The sequence below is a fragment of the Balaenoptera physalus genome, assembly GCF_965194825.1.
Source record: "Balaenoptera physalus genome assembly, chromosome: 8".
Lineage (NCBI taxonomy): Eukaryota > Metazoa > Chordata > Mammalia > Artiodactyla > Balaenopteridae > Balaenoptera > Balaenoptera physalus.
The window spans coordinates 44,133,224-44,145,783 of record NC_138887.1 but is presented as its reverse complement, the minus strand read 5'-3'; the positions used below and the strand labels follow the sequence as shown (position 1 = coordinate 44,145,783).

Below are 12,560 nucleotides of genomic sequence, written 5' to 3'. Positions count from 1 at the left end.
TACAATGAGAAACAAAACAAAGCAAAACAAAACTTCATCAGAAAACCAACAAAGTGGACCTAAGGAATCGTCAGATACATTTTAGATCCATTTCTATAGAAATTTAATGACGTATTTTTACCAATTCCATGATTAAAAACAAACATTTTATAGGTATATTTTCAGGATGAATTCCATTGCTATTATGACATATTATTTTATTTTTCCCCTACTCTCTTTAATAATACTGTTTTAAAAGCACCAGTTACAAATCTGAAACTTGCTGCTTAGGGTCAGATTCCAAGGTAATAAATTCCTAGTCTCCATTAACGTTGTTAACTGAAATAAATCAATGGGAAACAGAGTGAGTGCTCCACTGAAACCTGTATAATAACATTTATTTTCCCTTGGTGAGAACAGAGAAAGAAATTGCATTAAGTACAGGGGAATGGCAACTGCACAGTAAGTGCTTTAAAGACTTAAAGTTTTATAACAAAATTGTGAAATACTTAGGTTATCAAGTGTAAGTGTCAGGTTCTGAGCAATACATTACAGTCTGCTTTTATGAGTGAGAAAGTTTCTCTATCAAATAAAAGAATCCCAGGGAGACCTGGAGTTCAATAAAAGTCAATGAATTGCAAGTATCAACTTCTGGTTATAAATATCTTGAGAAATTATAAGATGATAGGATTTCTCTTCAATAAATATTAGTTTATCACTAATGTCAAATTATAATTAGATCTCTCTACAGAGTAATTAAACTTGTTCAATAATGTCACACTTGCCTTTTTCTTCACCTCTGGCCTAAACATTGTTGAGAAGTCCCCCACTCATTGTCAGTGCAACAAAAGCTTGCTTCCGGCTATTTGACCAAAGAAACCTAATCATGAATTTTCAGTTCTTCTTGGACGCAAGCCGTCTTTAAAGGAACCAATTTCATGAGCACGTTGAATGTCTGATGATGTGGATCATCAGGGTCATCTGTCAACAAAGTAAATTGATTACAGTAATTTTATCTTTTAAGTAAGTTACACATTGATCCTAGTTGAGTAACCTGATTCAATTTGTGTGAAATTGTTTGAAATACTACTCAGTAAAACTTGATCTGGGACACAGATAAAGTTATTTTGGGGTATTGGAGACTGATCAGAGGCACTGAGTATATTAACCTAATTTACCTTTAATCTTTGGTGTTAAGAGTAGTCTAAGGTCCTGTAAACAGAAGGATCTGCTTAAAAGAGGGATTTTTTTTTTGACTTTACAAGGGATACACTAGCAACCTTTGTCGGTCTCATATAGCACATCATATTGATCCCCTGAAAATGGTTATCTGTGGTATGAATACATTGAATTATTTTTCTGGTGTAACTTTACTGGTAAGATTTTCTTCTCGAATAATTAGACTGTTTAATTTGATTAAAATGAGCCAATTGAAGCTAAAAATAATTGATCAACTGATCAGAAACGGAATGTTGAAGAGTCAAATTTTTGAATTTAATAAATCCCTGTTCTTTATTCTATCAAGAATAGGAACCCATCTGTAAATACTGGAAAATAGTAGCTTCTTAACCCAACTTAGAGTAAAAGTGCCAGCTCTTATCATTAAAACAATTTGTCTCTTTTAACAATGAATAAACAGTGCTTTAAATCTCTATAAAATGTATTCATTTTAACAGTTTTCATTATTTATGGTTCTGAATTTAAAAATTTTTTAGTACTCTGAAGTTGATTGAACAGCATGTTAATTAAACCAGTTTGCTAACCAAAATTGATTAGCCAGTTATTGAAAAGCCACTGTAATAAGTAATCCAGGGTGTTTACTTTGAGAAATCAGATTATTGTCATTTATCAGGTAATGGTCATTGAGCTGTTGTTAGGGGCCTCTAACTACTAGAGTCTTCCTCGTGGGAAGAAGATGAGCAGCCAGGCTCTGAGGCTCTAACTACTTTTGTTGCTTGACAACATTCCTTCCATTTTGCTTATGAAGTATTCATAGTAGTTCCTGGTTACATAACAAAAATGGGAAAAACCTGCAATGTCTTAACTGGTAATTTTTTTCTTTTTTTAGTTTATTTTGTTATAGAATGAAAGATTCTTTAAATTAATTCTATAGTGCTTTACAATTTTCAAAAGTTTCACACAGATGATTTCATATAACCCCATAATAACCCTTTTTTTCCCCTACCCCTATATTGCCCCTCCCCCTTCTGCCTCCCCACTGGTAACCACTCATTTTGTTCTCTGTATCTGTGAGTCAGCTTCTTTTTTTGTTATAGTCACTAATTTGTTGACTTTTTAGATTCCATATATAACAGATATCATACAGTGTTTGTATTTCTGTCTGATTTATTTTACTTAGTATAATGCCCTCCAAGTCCACCCAAGTTGCTATAAATGGCAACATTTCTTTCTTTTTTATGGCTGAGTAGTAGTCCATTGTATATACATATACCACATCTTCTTTATCCATTCATCTGTTGATAGCAGTTGTAAATAGTGCTGCTAGGAACATTGGAGTACATGTATCTTTTTGAATTAGAGTTTTGGGGTTTTTTTTTTTTTTTTTTTTTGGCTATATACCTTGGAGTGAAATTCCTGGGTCATATGCTAGTTCTATTTTTAGTTTTTTGAGAAACCTCAACACTGTCAAACTGGTATTATTTTTAGTTTAGTTTTGTTTTGTTTTTGAGACACCTGATAGTTGAGATTAAAAATACAAATAATCCAACCTAGTGATTATTATATATATATATTTTTTAATTACACAGGTTTAGGATAAAATCATCTCCAAAACTTCAGATATTTCTAAAAATTCAACTATTTTTATTCCATAGCTATGTTTATACTTTATCTAGTTTCATGAAATGCATTTGTATATATTACTAATGCTGTAACAATAAAATAAATTTTAAAATGCTGACGTCAAAATGTTCTTTCTGGTCAAATACTGATTTCATTCATTAACACTAAACTCTGTTCAGATCTATTTAAATTGTGGTCTTCTCCAATTTCTTTCAAAGATGTTGGAACCGTTCTTAAAGTAGTTTCAATTCCTAAGGAGACTTGGCATGATTTAGAAGAAGTTCTGCTGGAAGAAATGACAGTTTTTCGGGTGAGTGCTGCTTAATTTCAAGTGTCAACAAGTTCCCTTGTATGTCTTTCCCCCAGGACAGCTGCACAGCGAACTTGGTATGGACAAGCAGTCTAGCATAGCCTTCTAATTAGCTTGTCAATTAGAAAGCCAGACACTAGTCAAAATAAACCTTGAAACTTTCAATGCTAGTTAAATCACAAAATGTAAAGAAATATATCCTTGGCTCATATTTTGTTTTCTCAATGATAAATTATATGATTTACATTTTACATTGTTTATGTAAGTTACCTCAATGAACAAACCCTGTGTGCCTCCTACCCTCCAAATCCCCTCTTTCACACTTAATGGTATAACTGGGATGATAGGTAACTTCCATGAATGTCTTAAAGGAAATACATTCAGAATGATAACGGAATGAAGACATTTCAATAATTTTTTAGCTTATTTGTGAATTGTTTTATCATATTTTCCTAAAGAAATCATTTGTTAGCAAAAAAAAGTTTCTGAGGTTTTTATATCACTTGTGGAAAATCTGTTATGAATTCCTAGTCTACACAATTAAGAAGAGTACAGATAGTTGTCCTTTTGTCCTGAATCACTGATGGCCCAAGTAGGTTTATATAGGATTGGGGGTAGAGGCAGCAGTATATGGATTGAAGTGAGGGAGGAAAACTGAGGTAATGTAACATACACCACAGTGTTCTGTTGTTCCTTTTAGAAAGCCAGCTAGGGGGAAGAGTTTGAATTGAAGCACACCTTGATATAAATCATTTATGAAATATAACAGAGAAATAGATGCCTATCAAAGGTGTTATTTCAGTTTTTGATAAAAAAGAAGGCAAAAGTCTGAGACATTTATAACTGCAAAATAAACTGGAATTAGAAGAATTTCATGGACAGAAAATGAGAAAATATTAGATCTAGTCTCACAATTTAAAATTATCTCATTTAGTCTCCAGAAATCTCAGACACTTTATCTATAACATGAAGTGGATGGATTAAAGTTTTCAGTTGATTAAATATTTTGATTGTAAGCAAAGTCTTCCCAAGACTTCTTTTAGCCCTATACTTGTAGACCAGTTTATTAACACAATAGAGCTCTTGCTCACTATTCAGTAATACTTTGAAGAGAAAATAAAGTAAAATATGGCAAGCTTTTAGTATATATATTGATTCAAGTAAAATTATGATTAGCTTTGAAACAGATAACTGGTACATCATGACACAGACATCTTGTAATAACTAAACAATGTTCTAATGGGAAGGGCTTAGGTTCTTCAGTCATAGCTACATGGCAGTTCTGTTTGGAACACATACAGTCCCTCTGAGCTTCCCTAGCAGGAAAAATGATACCTACCTCGCAAGGAAGCTAGAAGAATTAGAGACAACTATATGTAGAACATCCGGGACAGTGTCAGCTCCTGTGCTCAGAATCTTATTGTCAATATAATTTTACTTGTTTTAGTTTGTCTACACTGAATATAAGCCACATTCTCAGGAGCCTTCTCTACTAATCCTTGGTTTAAGTCTTAAAATAACACAATCATCATAATTCTAGTATGATTTTTAAAATCAGGCACTTGGACCTTACTTTGTCTGGTATAGAATGATGACTAATTCCTATCTTTCACCAAGTCCCATTTCATTATTTACGCATTGATACTTTATCCTACAAATTCAAAAATACAGTTATGCAAATAGACTATGTCAGTAATACAGAGCCCATCTAGATTTAGCAAACAAATTATGGGCACTGAGGGGCAGATACATATATTGCTGTCTTGTGTCCATTGTTGTGTCTCCAGAGCCTAAAGTGTGTTTTCAACCTACATTTATTAAATGAATAAAGGAATCAGTATTTATGCAAAAATGAAAAATGAGAAATTAAAGAGTTTAAGGTCTTCCTTAGGGAGACTCCGCTTAAAGTGAGGTGCCAGAGTATGAGGAAGATAAACCGAGAACAGCAAAAAGTTATCCTGCTGATTATATCCCATATTATTCTAGTAGAAAAAAATTTTTACCAATTCTGTATTTTTGGAAATCTATATTACCACCACTGTTGCAAATGAAGTTACAGGAATACTAAAATATTGTTAACTTTAGAATTTCTTAACTATTTCCAGAATCTTTTACTTTTGAATTTGTCATGGTTCCTTTGCATATTCCCCTTCAGTTATAGTATATGATTATAACAAGTTCCATTTACTAATTCAACTGTAAACAAACATGTCTACCATGGTCCTGGCACAATGCTAAGTTCTGGTGATTCAGAGATGAACACTATAAACATGGTCCCTGACCTTGTGTAGCTTAGAGACTCTTCCATGTTATCCTTCATAGTTTCAAGTACTTAATTTATTATCTTTTAGTACAATTAAGTTTTATCTTGTAGAATTGTATCATTATGTCATGCCATTTAAAAAACTAAGGTTCTTTTTATCTATTATTTAATTATTTTCCAGGATTTTATGAATCAGAATGTGTATAATTTTGCAGTAATACTGTATTCTAGCTAATTTTCATTCCCTACATCTCTGGGATTTTAAGTTTACGTTTCACATCTTATCTATGTTTTTTAATAGTAAATCAAATTTTAGTTTAAAAATATTACTTTAAGCTGATCTATTAAATGACTTTTAACAAAATCTTGGGAGGTTGGAAGCCAACCATCTTGCCAACACAAATATTTAATGTCTATTAGATTTTGTTAGTGTTTTGCAGTTTCCAGAGAAATACACAGCCAAATTACACCTATGATAACTATTGAATGACTTTTTTGTGGTTTTTTAAGATATCATGAGAGAGGTTCTTTATTCAGTTTTTAACAATTAGGTATAAATACGTAATATTGTGCTTTCATGGAAATGATTGTTTATGCGTTTATAATATTGTTAAAAGGTTGTTTGCAACATGGGACACATCTTCCAGAGATAAATGTTCCATTTTTCTCCCATATTCTGTGCTATGCATTGTTGTCATTATTATTTCTTTGGCACTCAAGTAGACAAAGTGTATTTGGGCAGAGTTTAGAGAAATATTTTCTTTCAACATTCTATTCTATCAGGCAAAGTTCATACATATATTGTGGTCTAGCAATTGGAATATTTCACTGTCAAACTTTGTTTAATTTTGCAGAAGGAGGGCAAAAAACACATTAAAGCAATTTCTATGTACACTGAAACAAGCAGAGAAATGTTACAGTTTCTGTATTTTTATTTGAGCCTTGCAAGTCATTCCATTTAACATAAAATAAAATTTGAAAGGGTTAACTTGAGCACTGTGGTAGTTTGACAAGGTAAATAGACAAGGAACAGATTTAGGGTCCTGGTGGTATCTGATACTCTTGGATTTTAAAAAGAAAGACATTTAATGTCAACCAACCAGTTAATTTTAGCATAATATCATCTCCAGGAGACCATGTTCATTATGTGTCTTTGCTAGACTGAATAACCAAACCTCATATAAAATCCGGAATTAAAGCCAGTACTATGTCCATTGCCATCTTGAGGTTGGTTTTAGGAAAACACCCTGGCTAATCACAGAACATTCCAGTGGTTCCAGTTACATCTAAGATACTTTTTTTTCTGGGTGAAATCAAATCCCGATCCAGAGTATAGAAAGAAAAATGTTCCTCAGTAATAAAATTTCCATTTTAGAGTAAAATTTTTGTAGGTAACAAGATGTGAGATAAAATTGGCCTTGGTATAGGACTCTAGAAATGACTTTAAATACCCATTATATATTCAAAATGGTATCAAAGTACTAAGACACAAACCTGATTCCAAATATTACTTGTAACCATAAATTTGTGTTTGAATCTCATTTACTATGTGATTCCAAACAAGTTGGTTAAAGTCAGTTGAGCCTCCACTTCTTCATTTCATAAATTTTTTGTTTTTTTAAATGAAGATTACTGGTAAATTGTAGCTATTTTTAACTAGTTATACAAATGAAAATTTCATTTAAAATAAATGCTTGAAAATTCTACACCTATACCTTGTTAAAAAAATATTCAAAAGGTATGAAAACCAGACTTATGCTGATTTTTACTTTACTCACATCGAGATTTTTTTTTTCCAGTCCAAAGAGGGTTTTACTTTTGAGACAGTGGGGTGTTCAAGTCGCAATGCATTTAGTACAGTGGGTTTTATTTATAGTCCTATTGACTGCAAAGGATTGCAAGGCAGTTACGTTGATAATGCATGCATTTTAAACCCAATTTATGCAATATTCCATGAACAGCTGAGCAAATAAATGAAAGAGTTTAATTTTCATTCAAATGTAAATCATAATTGATGCTTTCCAAAACCTAGTCTATTAACTCATTCTAAAGGAGCATCAGCATGCGTAGCATCCAAGGAGCTCTGTCAGATTCTCCTGGGATCAGCAGGTTGAAAAGCTCTGCAAGTGTGCAAGTTTAATAAGGACTAGATTAAAATATCTGAAAAAATTTTTTAGCAAATTAGAGTCATAGAAAATCTTGAAAAGATGCTAAGTTTTTAATTTCATTTTTACTTGAACTCCAATTAAATTTGCACTTGAAACCAGTTTCATGGAAATGCTTATGAAGTTACATCTGTTTTAAATGAAAGTTATATTCACCACCAACTAGGGCTCAGAAAAAAATATAGCTTATTTAAATGGATGTCATCTTAATATATTGTCTATTAAAATTCAACCGCAGGCAGCATATAGCACATCCTATTCCAAACTGTTATTAATTTCCTGGTCTAAAAAATAAGTAAGTTTCTTTTAATTAAGAGCTTCTAGGATCTTAATTGAAGAACGTTAAAATTATAATATGGCACAATGGAGTTTCTTGTGTATTGGGGTTTGTTTTGTTTTACAATTTATGTATGAAGTGATCATTTCCATCTACCTTACAGACATTTAATTTTTTGTATTGTCAATGAATGTGAAATGTCTGAAAATTCACCAGCTTCACTTTTATATAGTTTCACTGAAGTTTTTAAAAGAACTGAGACATAGCTAACTTTCATTTTAATTATACTAGCTGTTGATTCTCTAAGAAGTACTTTCCTTGTACCTTGGCTCTAAAATTTATTTCATGAAAGTCAATATGAAGTTAGCTGCTTACATAACCACATAACCATTTTTCCTGTGAAACTCTTGGAATGGAAGAAGCTGCTATGGAATATTTTCCTAACTCTTTTAAATTCTTTGTTTGGGTTCACTGATTCCAATATTATATAAACCTAAGTACAATAGTCAATTTTGTCTTTTAAAACTAAAAATCTATGATGAATTGGCCCCTTGATTTTTGTGATTTGATGCTACTAAATTCCAAAGATCTTATTTCTGTATAGAGAAAATTGGTAGATATTTCTTTCATCATAGTTGTCTTTATGATTGACAGTTCCTATAGAAAATTATTTTTAATATCATTAAACTCTGAAAATGGGAAATTATGGGAAATCCCTAACTTATCCCATCAAATTAATTTACATTCTAAATCATTTGTCTCATTTGTGTCTCAGGCAGGTTGTCTTAAATTTGTTAACAAAATTCTGTGCTCAGCTTAGATGTCAGGGTTCAAAGTGGAAATTTGCAATTCTGCAGTACTCAGGGGGTAATTAAAGCCACAAGAGTGGATAAGCCCACCAGGAACATAATGTGGCATCCAAAGAAGAGTAGAAAGGAGTCAGCAAGGCAAGGCAAATATATGAGGAATGGCTGGAGATAGAAAAGACTGAAAAAGGCTAAGAATAGTCAATAAAGAGTTTCAAGGCATAATGAAATCTAAAGGAAGAAGCAGTCAAGAAGAAATGAGTGCTCAGTAGTGCCATATCAAACAAGAAGTCCAGCAATAATAATAGACTGAAAGCTTCCATTCAGCATCAGTGATTTCTCTTGCTGAGAATCGTAGGCCACCTCTCTAGAGTAAGGGCTAGACTCAGTGGGCTGAGGGATGAATGGCACTGAATGGGACATGAAGAAGTAAAGATGGTGAGTATAGAATATTCAGATTATTTTCAAAGAAATTACAGCTAAGTTTAAAGGATTAAGGAAAAACTTCTTTTAAAGGATGGCCTTCTTTATCTCATATACAAATTCAGTTGAAGGAACAGAGTATAATGGGGAGAGTAAAAGAGATATGAGAGAAAGGGGAAAATTGGTAGGGAATTCATTTATTCATTCATTCACTCATTCATTATTTAACAAATATTTATTGACAACTTGTAAATTACACTTAACCTTTGAACAACTTGGGGGTTAGATGCACCAACCCTCCAGGCAGGGGAAAATCTGAGTATAACTTTACAGTTGGCCCTCCATATCTGTGCTTTTGCATCCATGGATTCATCCAGCGCTGATGGTGTAATACTATAGTATTTACAATTGAAAAAAAATCCACGTCTAATTGGACCCACAAAGTTCAAACCCCTTTTCTTCAAGGGTCAACTGTAGGAGCAACAATCCCAGGTATGTGGCAGTGCACGAAACAGCCCAAAATCCCGGGCCTAAATAAGTGTGTCGGGTGGTAAGGGGGTGGGGAGGGCTGGGGCCAGGGGAAGATAAACAAGAAAACATATGAGAGATTGGTTCACAATGACGGAGTAGAAGGGCGTGCTCTCATTCCCTCTTGCAAGAACACCAGAATCACAACTAACTGCTGAACAATCATCGACAAGAAGACACTGGAACTCACCAAAAAAGATACCCCACATCCAAAGACAAAGGAGAAGCCACAGTGAGATAGTAGGAGGGGTGCAATCACAATAAAATGAATCCGGCAATGGGAGGAGGAATTCCTAGAGAATCAGACTTTGAAGGCTAGCGGGATTTCATTGCAGGACTGTGACAGGGCTGGGGGAAACAGAGACTCCACTCTTGGAGGGCACACACAAAGTAGTGTGCGCATCGGGACCCAGGGGAAGGAGCAGTGACCCCATAGGAGACTGAACCATACCTACCTGCTAGTGTGGGAAGGTCTCCTGCAGAGGTGGGGGGCGGCTGTGGCTCACCGTGGGGACAAGGACACTGGCAGCAGAAGTTCTGGGTAGTACTCCTTGGCATGAGCCCTCCCAGTGTCCGCCATTAGCCCCACCAAAGAGCCCGGGTAGGCTCCAGTGTTGGGTCACCTCAGGCCAAACAACCAACAGGGAGGGAACCCAGCCGCACCCATCAGCAGTCAAGCGGATTAAAGTTTTACTGAGCTCTGCCCACCAAAGCAACAGCCAGCTCTACCCACCACCAGTCCCTCCCATCAGGAAACTTGCACAAGCCTCTTAGCCTCACCCACCAGAGGGCAGACAGCAGAAGCAAGAAGAAACTACAGTCCTGCAGCCTGTGGAACAAAAACCACATTCACAGAAAGATAAACAAGATGAAAAGGCAGAGGACTATGCACCAGATGAAGGAACAAGACAAAACCCCAGAAAAACAACTAAATGAAGTGGAGATAGGCAACCTTCCAGAAAAAGAATTCAGAATAGTGATCGTGAAGATGATCCAGTTCCTTGGAAAAAGAATGGAGGCAAAGATTGAGAAGATGCAAGAAATGTTTAACAAAGACCTAGAAGAATTAAAGAACAAACAGAGATGAACAATACAATAACAAATGAAAAAAAATACACTAGAAGGAATCAACAGCAGAATAACTGAGGCAGAAGAACGGATAAGTGACCTGGAAGACAGAATGGTGGGATTCACTGCTGCTGAACAGAATAAAGAAAAAGAATGAAAAGAAATGAAGACAGCCTAAGAGACCTCTGAGACAACATTAAACGCAACAACATTCACATTATAGGGATCCCAGAAGGAGGAGAGAGAGAGAAAGGACCCGAGAAAATATTTGAAGAGATTATAGTCGAAAACTTCCCTAACATGGGAAAGGAAATAGCCACCCAAGTTCAGGAAGCACAGAGAGTCCCATACAGGATAAACCCAAGGAGAAACACACTGAGACACGTAGTAATCAAATTGGCAAAATTTAAAGACAAAGAAAAATTATTAAAAGCAGCAAGGGAAGAACGACAAATAACATACAACGGAACTCCCATAAGGTTAACAGCTCATTTCTCAGCAGAAACTCTACAAGCCAGAAGGGAGTGGCATGATATACTTAAAGTGATGAAAGGGAAGAACCTACAACCAAGATCACTCTACCCGGCAAGGATCTCATTCAGATTCGATGGAGAAATCAAAAGCTTTAGAGAAAAGCAAAAACGAAGAGAATTCAGCACCACCAAACCAGCTCTACAACAAATGCTAAAGGAACTTCTTTAAGTGGGAAACACAAGAGAGGAAAAAGATGCACAAAAACAAACCCAAAACAATTAAGAAAATGGTAATAGGAACATCATATAGATAATTACCTAAAACGTGAATGGATTAAATGCTCCAACCAAAAGACACAGCCTTGCTGAATGGATACAAAAATGAGACCCATCTATATGCTGTCTACAAGAGACCCACTTCAGATCTAGGGACACATTCAGACTGAAAGTGAGGGGATGGAAAAAGATATTCCATGCAAATGGAACTCAATAAAAGCGGGAGTAGCAATACTCATATCAGATAAAATAGACTTTAATGTTACAAGAGACAAGGAAGGACACTACATAGTGATCAAGGGATCAATCCAAGAAGAAGATATAACAATATAAATGTATATGCACCCAACATAGGAGCACCTCAATACATAAGGCAACTGTTGAGACCTATAAGAGAGGAAATCGACAGTAACACAATAATAGTGGGGACTTTAACATCTCACACCAATGGACAGATCATCCAAAATGAAAATAAATAAGGAAACAGAAGCTTTAAATAACACAATAGACCAGATAGATTTAATTGATATTTATAGGACATTCCATCCAAAAACAGCAGGTTACACTTTCTTCTCAAGTGCGCATGGAATATTTTCCAGGATCACATCTTGGGTGACAAATCAAGCCATGGTAAATTTAAGAAAACTGAAATCATATCAAGCATCTTTTCTGACCACAACACTATGAGAGTAGAAATCAATTACAGGGGAAAAAACGTAAAAAACACAAACACATGGAGGCTAAACAGTGCATTACTAAGTAACCAAGAGATCACTGAAGAAATCAAAGAGGAAATCAAAAAATACCTAGAGACAAATGACAGTGAAAACACGACGATTCAAAACCTATGGGATGCAGCAAAAGCAGTTCTAAGAGGGACGTTTATAGGTATACAAGCCTACCTAAAGAAACAAGAAACATCTCAAATAAACAATCTAACCTTACACCTAAAGGAACTAGAGAAAGAAGAACAAACAAAACCCAAAGTTAGCAGAAGGAAAGAAATCATAAAGATCAGAGCAGAAATAAATGGCATAGAAACAAAGAAAACAAAAGCAAGGTTCAGTAAAACTAAAAGCTGGTTCTTTAAGAAGATAAACAAAATTGATAAACCATTAGTCAGACTCATCAAGAAAAAGAGGGAGAGGACTCAAATCAATAAAATTAGAAATGAAAAAGAAGTTACAACA

General features: G+C 34.6%; 1 protein-coding gene across 1 annotated transcript in view; it reads left to right on the top strand.

Moving 5' to 3' along the window:
- SEMA3A (semaphorin 3A) overlaps positions 1-12,560 on the top strand; it is a 252,291-nt gene that overhangs the window by 192,310 nt on the left and 47,421 nt on the right. Inside the window, exon 12 of the mRNA XM_082472478.1 lies at positions 3,000-3,091. Coding sequence (XP_082328604.1) covers positions 3,000-3,091 — 92 coding nt within the window. The remainder of the gene's footprint in view (positions 1-2,999; positions 3,092-12,560) is intronic.